We start from the raw sequence: 23,101 nt of genomic DNA, 5'->3' as shown, positions 1-23,101 counted from the left end.
CCGTACTTCCGAGGCGAAACTCCAAGTACAGTTTAAGAAACATGTTCAATGAAGGTCTAAGAATCATCAAACCGGTTTGAAAGTATTCCTCGTCCCCAACAGCAAATAGAAAAGGCATTTTCTGGGTACTCATTAACCTCTTCCACTCGGATTCTTTTAATGGGTAAGAGAGAGCCGCACGGCGTGCTGCGGTCCAATAGCCAGGATCTTCAGATTTCACAATTGCGGCTATCTTTTCTTGCATTTGTAGAAGAAAGTCTGGGTTATCCGTAATAAGAGTGTCTGCATCGAGGAAAAGTATCCCGCCCGTATAGTCCTCTAGCATGTAAAGATACATTTTGTCAAATGTCGCCTTAAAAATGCTTTTCGGTGCCCATTTTTGCATTCCACGAAAAATCTGCACGCGATCAAAAACAACTTGAAGTAATGGAAACATTTCCTTCTTGATATTCTCATTGATTATTAGAACAATATCTGCTTCATGGTTACGACTAAGTAAGGAATGTTCACGGATTGAATCGGCTAATACGATTGCACCGTCCAGGTAACGGTGATTTGAGACCATCATGACATAAGCGTACTTGGGCGGATGATTGATTGCTTCAGCCAACTTGTGCTGCGTTTCTGCACTACAGATGGACGCCGCATATTCCCCGCCAACTTCATCCTTTTCAATATTTCCATTTTCCGTACGATTTGTAGTATGCCGTTTCCATTGCTTGCAGTAGATGGGATGATACATACCACCCACAAATTCACGAATCATTCCAATCTCAAAAGAGTCATTGATAGGGATTTTCACATCTTCTGGTAAAGGAGGGCAAATGGATAAATTTACGTCATGATAATGATTATTAGAATCATTTTTATTATGATTGTGATGCACCTTCTTAATAATGTCCTTAAGTGTCAACACTCTTTTCCGATCTGTAAATCGAACATACAACAGCGACGAATTTTCCCTTTGGCTCGTCACGCATTCTATTTCATGACCAAAATCTTTTGGCAAAATGATGTCTTCGTGTGCTTCATTATCAGAGCCATAAAGGACGAAATTTGGTGTCTGTGATGAATTGTAACCAGCGCGCCGGGGCTCGTTAACCCCCGGCCCCACAACTGCAAGCTCCTCTCGGTCGGTGGGAAAAGGGAGCGGGGTAAGAGATGGGTTCCGTCGAAACCCATACAGCCAAACAAGGCTGTTAAGCACAAGAAAGAAAAGGGTGAGGAGCAGCGAGGCCCATGAGCACCGCCAACATCTGCGATGGCGTAGCCCGGGACGAAACCGCTTGGAACGATGCATTTCCCGAGTGTTCCCACGCCCTCTCGTGAGCCCAAATGCACAGACAGGAGGAAAAAAAATGCCCAGACACGGACCGATGCAGGAGGGAAAATAATGGCAGCTAAAAAGGCCAACCAAACAAAAAAGAAAAAAAAAAAGGAAAGAAGGAAAAAAAAGACCAAAGCAAAAGTGGCCTGAGACAACATCAATAAAAAAGAAAACAACAGAAATGGGAATGTGAATCATAAATCACAAAATAACCACCACAATTAAATTCTTTCGACACCTTTTTTTTTGTTGTTGTTTTCTTTCAACACCAAACCAGCTAGACACTACAACACGTTGTTAAAAGTATTCAATTCATTTGCATGAGCGCCACATTTGGCTTTACGTCTGATGGTGCATGCCGTTTTTCCTCCTCATTAGCCATGGCCACCATGGCCTTTACCCGCGTGGCCGCAGCCACAAGCCCTTGAAGAATATCACGTGCTTCCTCTTCGCTCTGCGGGACAAGATCAGGCCGTAACTGCAACGTCAGCTCGGTTGGTGCTTCCACAGTGTATGGCTCCACGGCACTCATATACGGTGGTCCCGTCATCTGTCCCGTAATGGGGGAATTGGCAAATCTTCCCTGCATATTGAGTGGATCCCCGCGGTGTCGGTAGGGCGAGTAGAGAGAAGGCGGATAAATTGTCCGCATCAGTAATCCCGGTGACATACGAGGATCGTATGGGTCTAGGGAGCGATTTTGTTCCGACTCCGTTGAGAGGAGTGACGTAGCACCCAACTGCACCAACTGTCTCAAGATGTCCGTCATGTCATCCGTCGTCGGGGTGGAGTCCCCCACGCCACCTTCCGATGGGGCGCAGACGTCGTATATTTTCTCTTCCTCTCCCTGTGCGTCGTTGGCAGCGGGCAGACACTCAAATGGTAGCGTTGCCACCACGCGCCCGGTCGCCCGATGTTTAATGCAGACGCCTGCGAGATCGCCAGTCATTCCAAATGAGCCACAAATATCCTTCAGTGTGACGGACGCGTCCGGGACCTCCACGAACTGTTCGCCGTAGTGCACCACCGCCTGCATCACCCCTTCTTTTCCACCTCCTCGTTGCCACAAAGGCCGAGAACCTACAAGCCAAAAAAACAAACAAACAAACAAACGCAAACACACACACACACACAAAAAAAAAAAAAAAAAAAAAAGGAAGGCAGAGCACACCGCATCAAAACTTTGAAAATAACAAGAAAAAACAACAACAATACGAGCAATAATAACAATAATAAAGAAAAGTACGGTATTAGCAAATCGATATCAAAAGGGCCGATTGCACCTTCTATACATATATATAAAAAGGCATGCCCCCGCACATTCTCGTTTTTACTTTTTTTTTTTCAATCACACGTTCTAGCAGTCAATTCTATACGCAATTTAGAAAAGAATACTGACACGCACGTACACATGGAATATTCTCACCTGGACCAGTGGCCGGATCCTGAACACATCCAAAGAAATCAAATAAGAAGGGAATTAAGGGGTAAATAGAAAAGAGAGTAGGTCCGCCACCTCCTCAGTGTTTACCCCAGTTAAGTATATATATTCTAATGACTAATATCGTGACATGTTGCTCTCTATTCGGATTGCAAACATTTATTACTAAAAAAGCGGTAGACTTTGTAATCTACCAGCCAAAACAAACAAACAAAAACTGCAAAGAGGGAGGGAATAAAAAAAGGTGGACAGGATAACAACAACAAAAAGAAAAAAAAAAAAAAGGAAAAAATTTCGTCTTACCTTTATCGGTTTTTTGATTCCTTAAATCTTGGTCGACCAAAGTGTCTTAATTATAGAAAACAATCGTACAGAAATAAAATTGCCTCATCAGGATGTGTTGGTTTAATTATTCAGCCCCAACACTAACATTATCTTCACGGGCTCCTATAATAAAGCACAATTGGGAGAGGAACAACAACAACAACAACAAAAGAGAGGATGTGATTAGAGCATGATGAGGGACATGCGGCCCCAAGTGCGACCAGGCGAAAAGCAGCTCGCATCGTCAACGGCATCCGGGTCGCGGACGGAGGGCGGGGGCGTGTGCGCCCTCACTTCAGCATGGGCTCTTGAGCACTCAATGACTCCCTGCCTCCCTCAACCTTACAGTCGCCGGATGGCTCCTGTGGCCGGACGACACGACCATCCACGTCAATGTTGTCGCAGATACGTGCGGCCGGGATCAGCAGAAACACCAGCGGGATGCACACGAGCGGACAGAGGAGGTGCCCCACAATCAAGAGCCACCTGACGTTGCTGAAGTCGCAGCCGACAGCGGGATCCGTCTCGACGGGCCACTTAAATTCCATCAACAGCGAGCCGACGGTGTTCGAAACGGCCTGCCCAAAGTTCGAAAACCCTGCTAGCAACGCGTACACCATGCTCTCCGTCCCACGCGGACACAGCCGGGAAAGTAGGATCATGCCTGGCATGAAGTTCAGCATGCAACACACCTGGTAGACAATCTGGTCACCAAGCACATACACCACGTGATCGCTGACACGCGGACGGTTCCACCGCTCCACAATGATGAGGTCAACGATGCTGGCCACAACCATCACAAGCGTGGTGACGACAAATGTGATGCGGTAGCTCTTCTTCGAGAACACGTACCTGAACAGCAGAATACCGACAATGCCACCAATGCTTCCAATGATGCTTGCGACCGTGTTGTAGAAGAAGAACGAGAAGTGCGGTCCGTCGGGCAGGCAATCAGGCTTGGCCATGTAGAAGCTGTCCAGGGCACCGGGGAGCTGAAAGTACGATGCCATGCTGATAAAAAAAAACAAATTCGTCTTGGCGATCAACAACGGGAGTGCAAAGAAGCCGAAGACGCAAAGAAAGACGGAAACGGCAATGCAGGCGTACAGCAGGCTCCAGATGTCGCCAAGAAGGGTAACGAAGGCCATGACAACCGAGCCCGCTGTCACAAGAAGGCAGTAGAGAACTATCCTCCAGTTGCGTCGCGCCAACTCCTTGTTCACCTCAAAGACACCGCAGCAGCAGGTCGGCAGAGGCGGTACCTCCTCCTCCTCCTCCTCCTCCTCAGGCACAGCTGCGTACACCTCGTTTGAGAGACCCAGCATGGAGTGGTTGCCCATCTCTCGCAGCCTTGCGCTGGGATCATTCATTTCCTCCAGCAGGCTCGTGCACATGAATTTGGCATCCTCGGCACGATTTGCACGGTTCTTGTTCTCCCCGTACCAGTTCATCACGAAGAAGAACGTCGTCAAAAACTGCAGCGTGGCGGCGACGAGCACGCCGATCCACTCCAGACTGGCGTCGGCGAGGGGCCCGGCAATGACGGAGGCGACAAGGGAGCCCAGGAGCACCCACCACCACACCCAGCTCACCAGCGACGAGCCGGCGAGAGGAATGCGGCGTATCAAGCGGCTGTAGTGGCCCTGCGTCAGGATGTCCACGTTTGCCTTGGTGAAGCTGGTCAGGAAGACAAACGCCGCTGCCGGCGCCGCGCTGGCTTTCGCGGGTGGCAATAGCGCGAAGGCAAGCGCAAAGGCGGCACCAACCACGCACGAGACGGCCAGGTACCAGCGCTTCGTGTACCCAAAGAAGCTGAAGATGTCGCTGAACATGGCGGTGATCGGCTTCATCGACCAGCCCATCGATGCCAAATTGGCCATGCGCTGGTACGTCATGGCGTCAACACCGTAGCGTCGCCTGAACATGGGAAACAATGAGCAACGGATAAGGTGGTCGGCAACTCCCTTGCAGAGAAACTCTGACAATCCTATTGACAGCACGCACTTTGGTCCGAAGGCCTCCACACTGGTGCCAAAAATAGGTGCATGGCGCAGGCACGGCAGAGCGCTGAATAGCGCCCTCGCATCGAAGTGCACGGAACGCACAGGCACCGTTTCCTCCACCGGCATAAAACGAGGGGGAGCGCTGTCGTCTGTTGCCATCACGGGACTCACGCTGGCGAATCTGGCTTGCTAGCCTATCAGGGAGTGTTTGCTGGAAGAGGCAAGAGAGGAGAGAAAAGGAAAAAGAAAGAGAGAAAGCGATGTACCGACAGTGAGGGTGATGCAGCTGTTTCGACGGGCCCACCAGGGCCTCACTCCTCTCCGCCGTAGCACGTTTCACGGGCACGCCCAACGCCGCACTGCCCTTGTCGACGGAAATAACGGGTCGCGTCAGCATTGCCGTCGGCCACTCACGCCAGGTTCTGTCGGCTCCGCACAGCCGGGGAGCCTTCCCACCGCCGGACCTTCCTCTGAGCTCTGACGAGCTCGCACAAGGCCAGTGCGCATTTTGTCTCAAGCGAGAGAAGAGTGATGGCTAACGCCCCGCACACCTCTTCGTCGGCCGCGGTGGTGAGGATGATGGCAGCGGCGACTGGGCACAGGGAGGCGTCGTGGGTGCTGACAGGTAGCATCGCACACGCCTTCGCTATGTGGCGCAGGACATCGGGGGCCGGACACGCAACACACCCGGACTCAATGGCACTCAGATGCTCCAATACCAGCACAACGCGCCGCTTCAGCAGAAGCAGGGACCGCTTCACGCGCTGAGGGTGTGACGACAAAGTTCCACCCTCGTGGCCACCGCTCCGGTTGCCTGGGCCGATGGTGCTCATGGCTGCGTCAATTCCTATTTGCGCCATGTCGTCAGACCCCGTGAGAAACCGCACATTTCTTAGGCACACCGTCGTATGCGGTGCGCCTTCGTTGTGGCAAAAAATCCGGCTGCCGTGCGCAGCGGTGCAGGGCGATATTTCGGGGCTATAATTATGACTGCAGTGCCGTTGAATGGCCTCCCGCCCCCGTTGTTCCTCCTCAGCCGTGTGGCGGACGCCGTCGCGCGAGGTGGTTGCCTCGAATAGATGCACCGGGACGGTGGCGAGTGACGCCGGCGGGGCGCGGTCCACCATCAGCGCCAGCATCACACCGTTCGGCACGTCATCAAAGACCTCCAAAAGAGGAACGTGCATGATGCTGCTGCTGCATTGCACCGCGTCCTCTCTCGTTCTTCCTACACCGTACCAGCCGACAACGACGAGCTCAGCAAATACTTCCGCGAGGCGTTCCTTCTTGCGTCTGACCGCCCGCCAGTCCACACTTCGCGCCGCGGTGTTACCCGTCTCGTAGCCGACGACCTCAAAAGACGACACGATTTCTGTTCCGCCGTCGACCGTCGGGCGGCCAGAGGGACGCCGGGGCAGTCGCGGCCGCAGGCATACCGGCAGTGACGGCACCACAGCCCGCTGCCACACCGGCCGACGACCCACTGCCGCCACAACTGCAGGTCAGCAGCCCGCTGGTCGTGCGCCCCACGCTGCTAGCATCCTTACTGCTTCGGTGGCCTTGTTCTACGGACAGTGACGTGCTGGGAGAAAGTGGAGAGGTGTGCGCGGGCAGCAGTCGCCACTGGCAGCAGAGCTCAGCAGCACAGAGAAAAAGAAGCACCAACGCAATCAGCAAACAAAATCCGTGGACGGGTGTGGGTGTCAAAACAATCAAACAAATTCGTAAGAAGTAACATTTTTATTTGCCCACCACCGTCGCAGTGCCATGCGCAGAGTGTGTGCAGGCTGTACAGTGGTCGGTCAATATATTGTTGTACAACAAGAATGGGGCAACGGGGCACTGCCCCACACTCCGAGAGCGAAGGGATGGTGCACGCAAATTAAAAAACAAAAAAAAAAGAAAACAACCACACCCCAAGGTCTAATAACACAGCAAAAAAGGGTCAACAAAAATACGCACGCAGAGGTTGGTTGCAATCACCAACCCTGTGAAAATAATGCCTTGAAGCGAAGGGCACAAAACTTCTGTCGGGGACCGCCAACATCGGATCCATATTGTCCACGCGCTCTCCAAATGTCACGGCTGTGCGTCAACGGTATCTGTCCAATCTTCCCGTGAGAGTCCGGATGCACATGGTACATCGATGACTTGAATTCAGTCACCTCTGGCGTTTTTATTTCCGCATTTCCCACGGCATTACACCGCTCCATCTCCCTAATGCGCTGACGATCCCGCTCAAGGAAATGATGCATCATTCTCCTCGAAACCTCATCTCGGGAATGGAACCAGTACATGTTCTCGGCGTAGGTCCGAATAGCGGCAGCCAGTTCTCACACCAAAAGAAGCTTGTAATCCACCTCCTTCATCGTTAGTGAATCATTGAGAGGATGCCGAAAGGCACCTCGAACTTCCTCCGTCACTATTTCTCGCCGAGAACGTAATGGAAACCGATTTGCACGTTTGAGGAGGGCACGGTAGAGGCGCAGCTTTCCTTGTCGCTTGTATACATTCACAGGCATTTCCAAGGCACAGAATACGCACTTGTACCTTATACGCGCATATAAATATGTTTTCTTTGGAAAAAGAGGAAGGTTCAACAGCACGCCCTAACCCTCTTCCACGTCAAGATAGATCACGCAGCAGAGGAACCACCCCACCTAGAAAAAGTAGAGAAAAAAAATGCCCCGCCTCAAACCCCCCCCCCAAAAAAAGAAAGAGAAAGGGAGGACAATACACGCACACAACACACCCACACATGTATATATGCGCATCTTCGAGCGGCCAACAGATCCACACCAAAAGCAAAGATAACGCCCCATCTCGTCTTATAAAACACGTTACCCCACACGATGATCATCGGCTACAAGCAGAAACATTAACAAAAACAAAATAGTCTTCCGTGCCTGAATGAAGCCGTGTTACATATTCCCAGAAATAGAACACAAAGATGGGAGATGACGGTTTGGCTCAGTGCACCGCCTGACATCCCCCACACCTCAGACAAGATTGATCCAACACCCACACACAAGTAAACAAACAAACAAAAAAAAGAATAATCTTCCGGGCGGCTGGACGGATCCTAAAAATCTATGGAAACCAAACAATTTAAGAAAAAAGGTTCTTTAGTTAATTGCTTCAATGTTTTATTTTCATTCAATATGTAGAATTCTGTGGATCACTAACATGGTCCCTTGTCCTCAGTTAGAATCTGAATATTATTACTTACGAAGTGGCAGACTTTGGGGTCTTCCAGCCAAAAGACCCCGCCGCTTCCCTTCGCAAGTTCCACCCCTTCGCCATGTCCTGAAGTGTAAACACACGACCGCGTGATATGCCGTCTGCGGGGGTTTCTGTTGACCGTACGTAGGCAAAGGATGCCTTTATTCCGCGAGAGTCCAAAAACTCATATATCCGTTGCAGCTCCCACGTAAACGCGTGCGATTTCGAGCTGCCTTTATTCGCCGCTCCTCGCAGCGAAGTGTTGTCCACCCAAACGTCCATTATGGATGGCAAGATGGCGGAAAAGAGCGATAAGGCTAAGCGTACCGCGCGTGCCTCGGCCTGCATGATAAGAAAAGGCCTCCTCTTCCATTTCCCTCCGGCAATTTTAACGTCACCGGAGTCTGGAATAAAAACGGCTCCCATCCATGGAGCGATGCATCCGCGATGATGGCGGCCGATGCCTTTTCAGTGGGCTTGATGATTCGCTTACGATTATTCCCGATGATGTGTCGTAACCTCTCGCCCAAACCAACCGCTGACGGCGGAAGGTTCGCCGGGGATGTCTCCTGCACAATCCCCCGGTTAAGTGCCGATAATCGTCGTCGCACTGCCTTGATGAAAAAGTGGTAGTCGCATAAACGCGTGCCCAAAATGGCAGCCAAATATAAAAGGCGTGACGCCGTAACCTCCATTTCCGCGATTGTTGAAGAATTAAGCGCCGGCATGGCGCATACAGAACGGACAAACTTGTCACTCGGGGATACCGCCTGGTGAGTTTAATCAAACCGCACCCCCAGGAAGGTGTACTGCGTAGCGCCCGATTTGCGATCCTCCCCTATCGTGGCGTGACAACTGTCCGCATTACGAAGCACTTGGGCTTCCCACAATGTCGCATCGCTTTCCGACCCTGCAATGCGTATATCATCGATCCATACGTCGATACGCACCAATGGAGGTGCAGCCCAGAGGCGGTGAGCCACCGTCGTCACCCCCGCAATTGCCGAAGTAATAATCTGGAGAATTTCTGGGCTGGCCTTGCATCCCATTGGGAGCCATGTAAGCTCCACCAGCGTGCCGTCCTCCACGCGGCACCGAAAAAGATGCCGCGTCTCCCGCGGTAAAAGGAAATGAAAAAAGGATGCCTTTAAATCCAGGCAGAAAGCGGCCTCAGCCATCACAGGCGGCAAATAATGGGAAATGTGTAAAAGAGGAACATGAGCCTAATAAGGGTCGTTTCTCTTTTTGTCGCGTGGCCACGCGATCCATCTTCGTCGTAAACCGGCGGTTTTCTCCTCCACAACCGAAAAAGGCATTATCCGTCCGCCTGTTGTTGTGGACAAAGCGTCCTCGATTATTCCCGCTTCCCCCAACAATCGCGCGTCAGCGGTTGGAATCCTCCCTGAGCCTTCGCGCGCTTTACCGGAGGAAGACGGAGGGAAAGGGGACCGCCCGACGAGTCCCCAAACTTGCATGAGACTCTCCAAGGTAGCCGGGTTCAACCGACTCATGATCCACTTTGGTATTCAATACGGGCACGTTGACTCGCTGTAACGGGATAGCGTGTTCATCTTGTGGAGTGGTCAGACGCGTCCTTGTCGCGCGTCTCGTTATTGTAGCAGCATGATTGTGATTAAAATCATGGAGAAACGCTCCTCCGCTTTCAACCAGGGCTCCTGCCCTTCCGCAGTGTCTCCCTTCACATCAATGTGACCAGCGACGACACCTGGGTCAGCATTGTGATATACTTCTTCAAATATCGAACAGTATTCTGGGGAAGGTCGAACGGATCGACGTGCTTCGCCAACTGCGAGTTCAATTGTGGGTCAAAATTGTGTGTCTCCACGATTTGAGCAGCGTGCCTCAACGCACCCTGTTTTGTGGAATGCCACGGCGCATTCCAAGGAGCCAGAGCCCGCTCCAAGTGGGCAGCCGCAAGATTCGTGGGCTTTTCGTTCTCTTGAAGTGTCCTGCATAGCTTTATAGTGTCGAACTCATCCTGCCCTCGTATCCTGACGAACCGCGAGGCGCGGTGGGGATCCGCCCTCGCCGTCTTCGGTGCCACGGACCAATCCAAAAACCAAGCTCCCGTCCGGCTCCAGTGTGAAATTGTTGGGTGTCAAGGATGCAATCTCGGACCAACGACTCGCCGTTATCCACGCAAGTCGTAAGACAACACGTTGCTTCCAATCGGTTCGGCTGCGGATATACTGATTCATTCACCGCTTCCTCTGTCAGGGGGCGTGTCTGCTTCGTCTCCGAGCGCGCCGCAATTTTTTGTATCCCCAGAATCACCATGTCCAGCGGGGTTCGATTCATTTCCAACATAGACCGCAGCATCCTGGCGTACTGTAGTCGGGTCGATGGCGCCACATCTAATATTCCCACCAAAAAGGCCGCGCAGCTCTCCTCGTTCATCGGCTGTTCGTGCGTGCAGCAAAGCACCGAAAATCGAAAATTGCCCCACTAGTGACATTCTCTGCTCCTTCCTTTGCAGCGCACACATTTCTCAAGCCACCTCGTTCGCGCTCCTCATGTGGCGGGCCCAAAGCGGAGATGTCGGTGATTCTTCGTACCACAGTCGAGCGTCGTTGGCGGATAAGCTCCATTGCCCTTGTCGACGATTGCGTCGGGCGATTTGAGAGATCGGGTGGAGCGTCGGCGGTGCGGTGCGACTCCATACAGGAAGGGATGGGGCTGGTTTCTTCCGCCTTCATAAGCGGCCGGCAGCCCCTCGCCGTTTTTTGGCGGCCGTCCGTGCTGCAAGTCAGTTCTTCTGGCTGCGCTGCGCGCGTTGCATGTAGATGCGTCGTGTCCACAAATACGACACAATCGGCATCGCAACAGTCGTTGTTGTTTTTGTTGTTGGGTGGCTCGCCGTTACACGAGAGGCTGGGTTGCCCTCGCGAAGGTGTCAGCCACATGAACAGCCATGTGAAGGCGGTCGCGAAGTTTGGAGAGCGGGATGCCGGGATCGGATGCAATCGTGAGCTGCATCCGGAAGGTCCGCAGTAGGGCCCTGCCAAAAATCCATGAGCTGATCGGTGGGATCCCGATCTATCTCCACTGCGCGCCTGCACGATACCAAACCGTCAAAGGCAACTGGAACCTGAGAGTCCGCCTGGTGCCAATAATAACTGTATGCGCATCGGGGGTCGACGAGGAGGACACCGGAGATGCACTCATTCCATATACGCGGGACCCAAGTGGTGACGTCGAATGCAAGAAAATGCAGTACCTGATCCTCTGCACCGGAGTCATCTTCCAAGGATGAAGTGCGGGAGGGCAAAGGCATCGAGTGAGAGAGATGTGGTCTCCCCACATTGCCCTGAGACGTATGGGTGTTGACCCGCCGTCTCCCTCCCGTGAGAGTGCGTTGGGGAAACGTGGATGCTGGCACGCCCCCAGCCATCAAACGATGCGGTTGATGCGGCTGTGTGTTGATGCCATCGTCGCGCATGCATGCGTGGGGGCTCATCTGGTGGCCCTCTCCGAGAGGTGGGCGCTTCTCGTTGGCACGGCGTCTCCGCGTCCCGCAATAAAATCGCCGGACACCGCAATGTGACATTCGCGCGCCGACAAGTAATTATGCGCCTCTTCCACCTGAGAGTAAAGCTGCGCACGCCGATTCCGAGCGTCCGCGAGGGCACTGGCGTGGTCGGTGCTCAGTCTCCGCCCTCCAGCAATGGTCAGCCCTTGCTGGACCCCCAACCCCCGGGCAGCCCGCACACGATGGGCAGGAGCAATTGAGTCTCAAAATTTGTTACTTGAGGCGCCCGGTGATCCGCCAAGTGCCCCGTAAGGGTCAAATGTTCTCTCAGTGCTTGGCGATGTTTCCTGAAATCAAGCGTAAGCCTGTCATTGTTGCACCGACGGCCCATGCCCACCAATAAAAATAAACTGCACATGAATATCGCCTCACTGGCGTACAAAGCCCAACACACGGGCGCCGATGTGGCACCACTCCGTCGTCGTATGAAAGAAACCGCTGCAATTTCTTTATGCCAACATGAATAAATCGGGCGTGACTGTAAAAATAAAAATAAAAATAAATGATTTCTTTTTACCACCATCGGTTCCCGGATTCCTTCAATTGCAGTCAACCAAAAATTCATAAAATAGGGAAAAAGTCATACAGAGATATATTGTTTTTCTCAGGAAAAGTATATATATATATATATATATATATATATATATAATTGGTTAGGTAGCCAATGTACCTCGTGCAAACATTATTTTCACGCGCTCCCAGAAAATAAAAGAAAAGAAAAAAAAAAAACACCTCCACAAAAAGACAAATGATAAAAATTGTCTGTGAGCCTTATAAGGCAGGTAAGCAATGGATAAGAAAAAAAAGGGGTAGATACATCCCATGCGTACCGAATGGGCACGTCATGTAGTTCGACGCAAAATATGAGTGATGGACGGAAGATGAAGGAGAAATGCAACTGGGGGATAACTCGCCAACAGAGCCGCTCCAATCGCCATGAAGAGAACAATTAACAATTGTGTATAGGGAAGCGCAAACGGGATCTCCAGTTGCGTAAAGAGATAATTCTGAAGCTGCATACTGTATCCTATCGTCAGGCCCACAATGATACCCACAATGCCGGAGGCAATGACAACAACAAACGATTCCCATATGAAAATTCTGTGGATCTGAAATCTAGTCATACCAATGCAGCGATAAATCCCAATTTCTTTAGTTGATTCGGATATATTTGCCGTCATGCTAGAAAGCAAAGAAAAGAAACAGATTGCCAGCGTCACGACTTGTACAAATATAAAAAAGAAACCAAGTGTACGATCTGCGATACCCAAATACTGTGCTGTTCTGCCGTCGTCACGAACAGAAGTCTTGGTAATGCGGCGGCGTCGAAGATATTTTTCCATTACCCGGGAGACATAATTGACGTAACGAGAGTCTGGGACTCGTAGACTCACGGTGGATATCTTGATGCTGCGAACACTTAAATATTCCACCCCGCTGAAGCGCGTCAAGGAAGGATATGAAGTCAACACAACACCATCCATTTCACGAAACTTTGTCATGGAAACTTGAGGAGCTGCATCCAGCACTGCAGATGGCTTTACGGCATGACGCACATTCTCGACGGATCGTTTCTTTGCATCCGTCATTATAGCCGTTACAAGCATTTCAGGATCCTCAAGAGACCTGGATTGAAGCGTCGAAAAGACAGAGCTAGATACAATAATCTGATTCCTCTTTGCGGTATATACAGCACCGGAGATGGAATATTTTCGACTTTGTTGATTGTACTTTTTCACCAACAAAAAATCCTTATTTAGAGCATCGAGGTAATTGGGTGATATCGCAACAAGCGAATTAATGAAAACCCCCTGATAACGCCCGGGCGAATACAATGACACATTCTGAATGTTGAAACCTGCAGTGATCGTATCGGAAAGATACGTCACCGCTGAGACTTGAGGGAGAGCCGCCTTTATAAAATGTGACATCCTGGAAAACGTAAACAAGTCCAGGCCCTCAAAGTCAACCACCACCTCCGCCCCCATCGATCTCCGGATGCCGTGCTGAAACGATCTCAGTTGAACTTGAAAGGCAATGGTGATGAATATAATAAAACCGAGCGAAAAGGCGTACATCAATGTCGTTTTGCGGTTCCGTTTTCGATGAGCCACCAGACAATTCTGAAAAGCCCGGAATACAGCAGCTGATTCCCAGAAAAAAAAGATGTATGATGAAACCGTTTGAAGCGTCCGCTCAAAGTTAAGCGACAACAGCACCATTCCCGCTAGCATGCCAATCAAAATACCAAAGAATATGTAGAAAAGCAGCCCAAGCCGCATGTGCATCAAACCAATAGGGAAAAAGTAATGCAACAGAAAACCAAAGGCTGCAAAGGCGGTTCCGATACCAAACATCATGTAATTTATTGACCTTGAATAACCCCCGCGCTCAATTTTGTATATAACACCTACATTACGTCCACGACTGGCATTGAGAGCTTCCGAAAGATTTTGTCTCAGGAGATTAATAACAGGAAGTAAGGCTCCAAAAAGAGGAAGCAACAATCCGAGTAATGTCGCCCAACCAAATGCTTGTCCTGGAACAATGTAAGGTAAATTGACACCAATAATATCACGTAACACAGAGCGCAACCCTAAAAACACCACCTGTCCTGCAATAAGTCCAAGTATCCATGCGGGTATGGTAAAGGCATATGCATTCGTAAAAAGCATGAACACCAAAGTCCCTCTTGAAAATCCAATCATCCGCCTAACACCCAGCTCATATACCTGACTCTCTATACTTAAATTAAGCAGCGAGTATATGAGCATAATACTCAAAAAAGCCAGTGATAGTAAAATAATGGAGACGATCAATTCCACAAATAGCGAGAAAAATCGGACAGTGTACAAAAAATCCAATATAGGCGTGTTCACGGTTATTTGATTAAAACCAAGTGGCTCGGCAATTGAACTAACCCAACTCGAGAGTCGTAGGCGTACAGTTGCATAGTCCGTGTTCTTGTATGTGTTCGTACGCTCCTTTGGGCCCAAGTTAAAATGAATGGAGGTCGCACACGACTTTGGATTGCTTTCCTCAAATTTCTTAACGTCCTCCTGGTTGTGCTTTGGAAAAAATCCCTCAGAAACCATAGAAACAAATGTATCGTAGTCCAGAACGATAAAATCATCCGAATCAAACTTGGAACGGTCTGGAGCGACAATATCCACCACTTTTAAAGACACAATCGTACGTGTATTTCTAATCAGTGAAGGATTACTTCTAAACAATTCATGTAGAGGAGGGCCGAGCGATGCAAAAAGCACAACTTTATCCCCCACCTTTGTGTTATTTGCAGCCGCAGCCACACCGATCGACAAAATCACTTCCCCCTTCTTTAATTTTCGCCCCTTCCATGATGTCCCAAATCCCATTCGAGTTTCACGTTCCTCGTTGATAGCAAAAACCAAAGCCGGAGTTTCGGTGCCATCGCAATATTCACCCAAACAACCAGGAAAACATAATTCATTCTTCTTATCGTACCATAAATCCTGCGGCTTTTTAATCCCTGAACAGGTGGAATATTTCAAAATGTATCCCCCAAATCGGATCCGAGGAGAATGATAACCGCGTAGGGGATCCGTAAGTGGAAATATTTGCTCAACAATCGAATAGTTTAACGACGATGCAGAATGCAGCTCTCCTCCGGTTGTGATAGCGAGATCGTTCTTCGCGTTATGTACCTCACCAAGTCGAAGAAAAACAATTGGGAGGTTAAAAATCGTCGACATCAATATCACACACAGAAACACTACCAAAAATACGGAGAAAAAACTTATGAAGTATGATACTTTGTGGGCCTTTGCGTTCATAAGTGCATTTTTCATAAACACAGCAGTCATGGGACAAATCCTTTTTCGCTCCGCGCAAAGACGCCGCATGAATGCCATCCAGCTTTCACTCTTCACCTCCAACTCCACGTTCAAAATGGAGTTTGGGTCCGAAACTGCACCGAGGTCCTTCGTCTGTGCCATTTGCCGGAGCCCTATAATATATTACCGTGCCGTTTGTTTTTTCTTTTCCCTTTCCTTACTTTTCCATGCCCAATCATCAATGGGACATGCATGTGCATGGACACAATAGGGGATTAAAAAAAAAAAAAGGAGTAAAATTAAAAAGGCACGCCATCGTTTAACACACATTTAAACGGCAACAACAAAAACAACAAAAACAACAAAACCACAGCAACATGCAGGAAAAAAAAAAAAAAAAAGAAAAGAAAAGAAAACAATCTGGGCGCACTCCAGTCAGCGTCATCCAACCTTCACATCTCTGCCATAACACAGGAACGCATGCACTACGGAACCCAAAACAATTTTAGCGAAAAATGCCGCTCAGTGTTAAAACTTCATGCAAAATCATATTGAAAACCACATATAGAACAAACGCACACACAAATAAATCCAAATAAATAAAACCAGAAAAAAAAAAAAAATGATGACGTATATGAAACTCAATCAATCCTGTACATTATTATCAGCGGAAACAAAATAACAACCACAAACTCCGTCAAAAATAATTGTTCTCAATTCCTCCGAGCATATGCCTCTCCTTAATATTCATTTTCTTTTCCTTCCTTCCTTTTTTAAAAATGGTTCTTGCTTGCATTGTTTACATCAGACTCAAAGTTGCACAACCGGCGTGCAGTTGCCGTACCGACACATGCCTCTGATAAACCGCGTTTCTTCCCCCTATTTTCTGTTTTCCCTTTTGAGTGCTGCCGTTTTCATCCAAAATTACATCTGGGAGTGCAATATTCGAATCATCAGTCGTGCTCATAGAATTGATATTCGCAGCCCCAGCGACAGCGGCTTCTACAATGTTGCTGTCAATGGAATTGAAACGATCCGCAGCTGGCGCAAAGCAGGATGAAGCCATCGCCGTTTCACTGTCGGTCCGCAGTTGCGGTCCAGCACTCATCTCCTCGGCTGAAACTGCAGGGAGAGGTTGTGGCGTACTCGCCGCCTCTACGAGTCGTCTCACAAGTCGTGCCTGATGAGACATATACGCAGCCTCATAAGATGCACAAGGCGCCAAGAAGAATGTTTCCGTTTCTTGAAAACCTCTCGGTGATTTCGACTTCCTCTTTTTATCACCCCTGAATTTACCCATGCGGCTGAGACGCAAAAATCGGGTCAGCGACGCCACTTCCGGTGTATAATGACGCTCTACTGTCGTGTCTGGCTGTAAATTGAATCCAGAAACAGCAGACGTTATTCGCCGAGGTGTATTGGATCGCCTTCCACCGCGGGGCACGCTTCCTCGTGATGGTAACGCCTGTCGTTGGTCATCATCCCAGGGAGCATAAAGACGGCGAATGTGGAAACTGGCTTCAGGCGCACCTTTAGAATCAACAGTAAGATCCAACGGTGAAGGCGTTTCCTCCATTTCTCTCATTGCTCCCGTAAATTCTGCAGCCAAATGACGCAGTACGTTGTGTTGCATCACCCCCGTCTTTACCCGGAGCAGAGCATCCGAAAACTCCTCCTTGACTTTATTTAGAAATGCACCATCTCTCATCCCTTTGGAGGGAGTGCCATGCCCACCGGGAAGTTCCACGCCCCTCGCCTGCTCGCTGGCGGTGGAAGAAAGTACCAACCCAGCCAGTCTTGCAGATGGAGTGGAAGAGGAGCCCCATATAATATGGGTCATGCGAATTGCTAAGGAAAGGTGCAACAGCGAGCATGAAGCGGACTCTTCCTCCACAGGCCATCGCCGTTTTTCGATCTTGGCAAATTTGCTCTCAGCCTCCGACGGAGATAATGGAGGGGCATTGATAAAAAATGGAGCATCTGTAAATTGCCCAAGACGAACATTCTCATCTTCCCGTAACAAATTACAGTAAAGAAGAAAGTGTTTTGCGAAAGTATTGCCCTGCTCAGGCTTTTGCAATAATTGACGAAAGACGTGTAAGACGGCCCTTCGAATGATTGGAAAGGGGACAAGCATATCAATCTCATCACTATTTCTCACACCATAACCATCATCCACTGGAATAACAAAATTCAGAATGTTATTCATCCATGCCTCTTGATGCTCCATGTATGCATCTAATGTTAGCTGAAGATACTCATCATGAAAATGCGAGGGTAAACCGTAACGGGAATCCACATCAAATAAATCCGTAAAGCGCACAAGGGTCGATGGTTGATCCATCGAAATGGCAAATCGCAAACGTCGCATCTGCGTCTCTGTAGGCGGAATCCAGCCAACCTTTGTGAGATGTTCCACCGAATTTAAAATACCATCCACGGTAGAACTGTCTCCAGTTCGTGTTAAAGTCTCTACGAGCGAAAAACGTGCCGCACCACAGCAGGAAACGGCATACGTCGCAAAACAGTGTTTGTACATTAATTCTAAAACCTCATCTAGTGGAAGGAGTCCACGTGAGGCTGAAAATGATGTTGTTTCTTTATTGAAAGATTGCCGCTTAATTCTTTGCTTTTTGGATATATCTGGGCCCTGATTCGCTTTAAATGCCTCCAAAAAGGAAGCATGTGGTCCTAAAACAGCTCCGATTCTTTCATCAAGAGTTCTCCACGCCGTCGGAATTTCTTTCTTCTCCGCGGATTTCTCTTTAGCTACATCCTTGAATGGACTGTCTCCCTTTTCAGGTTTCTCCGGTACTGCAGGGGATACGGCGCTCTCCTCCCTAAAACGAGACAAATACTCATGAATATTGTGTTTGAGTGTATAAAAGTCGGACCTTGCAGGCTCAGCAGTCCGGTCATGTGAAGATGTTTTTTCAGAACTGCTGACGTTGCTCCCTGGCAGGATGAGACCATATCCCTCCCCGTCACTATCAGGTTCAATACTAGTACTCTGTTCCACCAACGGGGCTGTGTCAATGACTTCCACTGCCCTTTTTAGAGCATTGAAAGGGGTGTCATGAATCAACTCCTCTTGAGGTGTCTTCTTGCAGAACGCCGTGTCAGAATCATGCATTTTACTCAAACTGGATCGAAACGACGAGCTTGGACCAATATGATGACAGAGAAGCTCCTCACAATCTTTGCGCAAAGCCTCTAGGCTGGCCCAGAAATTAATCGCTACCGATTCTGGAACCTGCTGATGGGCAACAAGATAAAATAGTCGAAAGTCAGCGTCCACCTCCTTGTATTCCTCAGCATAATAGTATAATGAAAATAGTAACTCACGGGCCTGTGATGAGAGTACCACGGGTACTTCTTTACCATCTTTCATGATATAAAAAATAGTAGAAAAGAGCATTCGTACACTATCAACGGCTTTCTCGTTTCTACCAACCACACCTCGCACCACAAGTCTCTTGGTTTCCTCCTCAGCATTTTCCTCTGCCATCTTCGTGTTGAGAGGAAAGGTACGCTGCACAAAATCGACCAGTGCAGCCAGGAAGGTTAATGGATAAATGGGTCTATCTGTAACGTCTCCCTCACCCTTTGCTTCTCCTTGCAATTGACCCGAATTGGGCTCCCCACGTGGTGACTTGAACACCCTCACACGCCTTTCCATTTCTTTTTTATACTGAAGTAACCGCTCACTCCAAAAACAGTATATTATTAAACGAAGGGTTGCCTGATCGTATTGTGCGCTGTTGGGTATATCTTCTTCTATGGGTACATTGCCCATCAAAGCGGTGCTCGGCTGCGGAAGAAGAACAGATGCCAGTGAAAGAACTGGAAAGCTACGATACAAACCTTCCCAAGATGTCATTACGTTCTCTGTATTAATACCCTCACTATTTCCACCAACAGAAGGAGGAGCGTAATCAATGATATAATTTCCACGCCAGCGTGGAATAGAAATCTCCCATGCCATTTCTGTCATTCCCTCCATATTTCCAAGTTTCCTCTGGGTGTAATCCGTTACAAGTTTCAAAACAAGATTCGGGCTGTACATATCACAAAATTTGCCACCAAATGGTGTGCGACGGAAGAAAAGAGGTCCAGGGTTAGCCGGGAAGGGTTCTTCCATCTGGGCATATCCCATAGAACGTCGCTGTAGACGCACAAAAAGAAATAATGACCATGCATTATCTTGGGAGAGGAGGAAGTCTACGTAGGAGCTTCCCCCATTCATTGTTCGCAGCTCCTCAAAACACCACATGAGTTTTTCATATTTTTCCTCCAAGGAGCTCTGACGTCGTTGCTGTATCTCAATATAATGGTCACGTCGCAAAACTCGTCTCTCCAGGCGTTCAATTAAGAAAAACGCATCGTCTAGATAACGGTGCGAAAGTTGCGCCTCCTTTTCTGCGCTTTCCAAAGCTCGTTTGGTTTCTTGTAAAGACTTTTCCGTCTCTCGCCAAAGACGTGACATGTGCGACAACTCACGTTTTACATGGCCAAGCTGCATGGCCTGCACACGCCGTGATCCTTCGGACGAGGTATGAGAGTTGCCAGCGTGTCCAGCCAGATTGAACTCACTGCTACGCTGCTTCCAAGCGTCCAGCTCTCGTTTCAAGCTCTCTAGTTGTACCCGCATCTCTTGATTCTTCGTCGTGTATTGCTGCAGCTTTTTTTCTGTCTTGCTTAGTTCCGACTTCAGTTGAGCATTTTCCTGCTGTAGCTCATGGTGGGAAATACATTTGGCGTTGTACGCCGCCTCGACCTGTTGGAGCTGCGATCGCAAAAACGACACCTCATAGCTTGTTCCATCAACGAGAAGCTTTGGTCCGGCACCGGTACGTAATACGGAGGAAGAGGGAGTATTTCCGGAAAATTCATCAGAAAAAGCAACAAATCTGACTCGTGTGCTTTCTTGTTGTGGCGTGCCGTCTTGTAAAGAGGAGTCCTTCCCCAAAGTCACTAAATCCGTGGCACTAGAAGCCAGTGCAGAAACGTCGCCCGCTGTATCAGCTATCTCAAGCGCATTAGGCTCTTCGTGTAGGGTCCGACGTCGACTAGCCCTATCAAGAAGAGAAAGAAAGCCGGGCGTGCCTTCCACGAAGGTTGTGGCGCCAAATCCAAACATCCCATCGACCCCAGCCACCGTGCCTGCAGAAACCGCGTCCTCGATGGAACGCGGGCAGAACATTAAACTCGCACATTTGTTCATTGCAGGGTGTTGGTATTTATTGTTCCTTGCCTTAGTATTATTGATAGCGGGAAGCGGGTAACTAGCGACAGGAACCATCCCTGGTGTAAGAAGCGCCGCTTCGGAAGCCTTTACACGCATGACATAGCAGATTTCCCGATCCACCAAAGCATGAAGATTACTTCCGTACGTTTCGGGATGACTTGCAAAGTGACGAATGCAGTTATGAAGCATGCGTAGCGGTTCAATGACGTTGCTGTCATTCTGCTGCATAAACGGGGATGATACATGTGCGCCTCCAATAAAAGAAGACGTCGTGTTAAACTTTTTGTGCTTCCCAGAATCGGGAGACATTGTGCCGCAACCTCCCTTTTTCTCAAGCTGGCTGGTGATGGCGTTGACATCTTTGTCCTCAACCTCCAATGCAAATGTTTCAAAAAAGCGCTTCTTCTGATGCATTATTATTTTTTTTTTCCTTCTCTTTTCTTCTGAAAGACTCCTTCCTTTTTATTTATTTATTAATTTCTTTTTCCCTTTTTCCCCCCGTCCACCCACCCCACGCTGAGAGAAGAAAAAAAAAGTTACATCCTCCGGCCAGTTGGAAAAGACTAATGGGGGAAAACAACACGAAAAACAACAGGAACCAAAACTCCCCTCCACCTTCTCGCGCAGTTCGATAAAAACTGGAGTTTCCCGTCGTCACAGAATTACACGGCAGAAAATATAAACGTATGGACGCCCTCTGGTTTGGAATTCAATAATAACAATAAAAAAAAAAAAAAGGAGAAACAAATGTATGAGGAACGTCAAGCGGTCAACTAATGATTTCTTGCTTCATTGCATCTTCTCTCCCTCCCACTCTCTACCATGCCTCAAGACGTAATATGCACACAGTAACAATTATACATGAATTTGTACACACTTTCAGGGGAAGAAAAGAAAAGAAAAAAAAAAAAAAAAAGAAACACTAAACGATGACATGAATCTACGTGAGGCATCCAAAAAGGTTTCGTCTTCAGTTTCTTTTGATCCATAAAATTTTTATTTGAGACAATTTTCTTTTCCCTTTTCTTCTTCTCTTTGCTGTCGCCCACCTGCATGCCTCACGCAAAAACAGAGGAAGGAAAAAGGGGCGTGCAAAAAAAAAAAAAAAAAAAAAAAAAAAAAACGAAAAATAAAGAGAGAGAAAAAAATAAATAAACAATCGTTGATCGTGTGCAGAATAGGGGGCGGGTAAATGGAATGGGATGGTAAAGAATCCGTTCGCCTGATTTATCCCGCCATGTATATATGCATATATATATATATATATATGTATACACTTTCACAAACACGTGTGAAGAGGAAGAGAAAGAAAGCGTGTCTGTGTGTTTGGGAATGTGCGGTGAACCTCATGTTAGGAATTGTCAGACTCCGAAGAAGCCGCCGGCTCACCCACGGTACCCAGCAGCCCTGTGAGAACGTCCTTCCCGTTTGAGGCATTTTGAACAATCCACTCATGTTGCAACAACTCAATCGCAGTGCTACGATCATCAGGGTTTCGGCAAATGCAATGATTTATAAAATCCTCCGCCTTTTGAGAACATGCGCACTGATCAACTAAAGAGAGTGAGCAACACTCCGTCACTTGGCGTAACAAAGCCATAAATCCTCCTTCTGCGGCTGAAAAGGGAAAACGTCCAAGCAGCAGTTGGGCAGTTAATACTCCCACGCTCCAGATGTCACTTGGTGTACTGTAATTCCGTCCTTGAATCCGCTCTGGACTCATGTATGTGGCAGTACCAACAAAAGAATTTACGCCAATTGTTTCTGCGCTTGCGGCAATGCCAAAATCCGTGAGTTTCACAACACCGTTTTTAGAAAGCATTACATTGGCTGGCTTGATATCACGATGAATTTGACGGCGTCCTTTTTTATCGGTTTCCGTGGGGTGATTCGCCTTGGTATGAAGGATCTGTAAGGCATGCAGAATTTGTGATGCAATGTAGGCACATGCCGGCTCTGGAATGGTTGGGCAGATAGCGATCAGTTCTTCCAAGTTCCCCCAGTCCATATACTCCATAACAAGTGAGAGCGTACCGTCCCTATAAAAGGCGTTGTAAAGCTCCACGGTGTATGCATTGGTTCCCTGAGAGAAAATGTTACGTAATTCTCCTGCCACGGTGCTTTTATTCATTCGGTCCGTCGTCCTGTGAATAAGGAGCCGCTTCACCGCA

The 23,101-nt window shown here is 48.7% G+C and overlaps 7 protein-coding genes and 1 pseudogene across 7 annotated transcripts, besides 26 other annotated features; all 8 read right to left on the bottom strand.

Annotated features, from left to right (window-relative positions):
- Positions 1–1,300, bottom strand: Tc00.1047053506633.109 (uncharacterized protein; the record flags this gene model as incomplete). The annotated part of the gene is made up of 1 exon (XM_805668.1): positions 1–1,300. A coding segment is annotated over one exon (1,300 nt), but the record flags the coding sequence as incomplete, so codon positions are not given.
- Positions 1–2,915: a sequence feature (heterozygous, Esmeraldo-like haplotype).
- Positions 1,416–1,455: a sequence feature (T-rich).
- Tc00.1047053506633.100 (hypothetical protein, conserved) lies at positions 1,635–2,363 on the bottom strand (the record flags this gene model as incomplete). Its single annotated transcript, XM_805667.1, has 1 exon — positions 1,635–2,363. One exon carries the CDS (start codon positions 2,361–2,363, stop codon positions 1,635–1,637), a length of 729 nt encoding a protein of 242 aa, XP_810760.1.
- Positions 2,416–2,440: a microsatellite.
- Positions 2,461–2,482: a microsatellite.
- Positions 2,916–3,150: a sequence feature (areas merged during assembly that could not be assigned to a particular haplotype. This can correspond to areas where the two haplotypes were merged or to regions with more than two copies in the genome that were merged during assembly.).
- Positions 3,033–3,060: a microsatellite.
- Positions 3,151–6,944: a sequence feature (heterozygous, Esmeraldo-like haplotype).
- Positions 3,242–3,261: a microsatellite.
- Positions 3,383–5,254, bottom strand: Tc00.1047053506633.90 (folate/pteridine transporter, putative; the record flags this gene model as incomplete). Its single annotated transcript, XM_805666.1, has 1 exon — positions 3,383–5,254. The coding sequence occupies one exon, from the start codon at positions 5,252–5,254 to the stop codon at positions 3,383–3,385; it is 1,872 nt and encodes a 623-aa protein (XP_810759.1).
- Positions 4,354–4,378: a microsatellite.
- Tc00.1047053506633.80 (hypothetical protein, conserved) lies at positions 5,506–6,282 on the bottom strand (the record flags this gene model as incomplete). Its single annotated transcript, XM_805665.1, has 1 exon — positions 5,506–6,282. The coding sequence occupies one exon, from the start codon at positions 6,280–6,282 to the stop codon at positions 5,506–5,508; it is 777 nt and encodes a 258-aa protein (XP_810758.1).
- Positions 6,945–7,287: a sequence feature (haploid, Esmeraldo-like haplotype).
- On the bottom strand, positions 7,075–7,617 carry Tc00.1047053506633.74 (annotated as a pseudogene).
- Positions 7,288–7,556: a sequence feature (areas not merged during assembly with more than two copies in the genome that could not be assigned to a particular haplotype).
- Positions 7,557–8,109: a sequence feature (haploid, Esmeraldo-like haplotype).
- Positions 8,069–12,567: a mobile genetic element.
- Positions 8,110–8,568: a sequence feature (areas merged during assembly that could not be assigned to a particular haplotype. This can correspond to areas where the two haplotypes were merged or to regions with more than two copies in the genome that were merged during assembly.).
- Positions 8,150–8,368: a mobile genetic element.
- Positions 8,569–11,748: a sequence feature (areas not merged during assembly with more than two copies in the genome that could not be assigned to a particular haplotype).
- Positions 11,749–23,101: a sequence feature (heterozygous, Esmeraldo-like haplotype).
- Positions 12,349–12,370: a microsatellite.
- Positions 12,482–12,515: a microsatellite.
- Positions 12,568–12,596: a microsatellite.
- On the bottom strand, positions 12,710–15,844 carry Tc00.1047053506633.30 (hypothetical protein, conserved; the record flags this gene model as incomplete). Its single annotated transcript, XM_805664.1, has 1 exon — positions 12,710–15,844. One exon carries the CDS (start codon positions 15,842–15,844, stop codon positions 12,710–12,712), a length of 3,135 nt encoding a protein of 1,044 aa, XP_810757.1.
- Positions 16,016–16,060: a microsatellite.
- Positions 16,067–16,098: a microsatellite.
- On the bottom strand, positions 16,482–21,344 carry Tc00.1047053506633.20 (hypothetical protein, conserved; the record flags this gene model as incomplete). The annotated part of the gene is made up of 1 exon (XM_805663.1): positions 16,482–21,344. One exon carries the CDS (start codon positions 21,342–21,344, stop codon positions 16,482–16,484), a length of 4,863 nt encoding a protein of 1,620 aa, XP_810756.1.
- Positions 21,390–21,410: a sequence feature (AT_rich).
- Positions 21,817–21,850: a microsatellite.
- Positions 22,024–22,086: a microsatellite.
- Positions 22,168–22,204: a microsatellite.
- On the bottom strand, positions 22,282–23,101 carry Tc00.1047053506633.10 (protein kinase, putative; the record flags this gene model as incomplete). Its single annotated transcript, XM_805662.1, has 1 exon — positions 22,282–23,101. A coding segment is annotated over one exon (820 nt), but the record flags the coding sequence as incomplete, so codon positions are not given.

Source organism: Trypanosoma cruzi, genomic scaffold, assembly GCF_000209065.1.
Source record: "Trypanosoma cruzi strain CL Brener 1047053516679 genomic scaffold, whole genome shotgun sequence".
In the NCBI taxonomy this organism is placed as follows: Eukaryota; Euglenozoa; class Kinetoplastea; order Trypanosomatida; family Trypanosomatidae; genus Trypanosoma; species Trypanosoma cruzi.
This window is presented reverse-complemented; position numbering and strand designations above follow the sequence as displayed.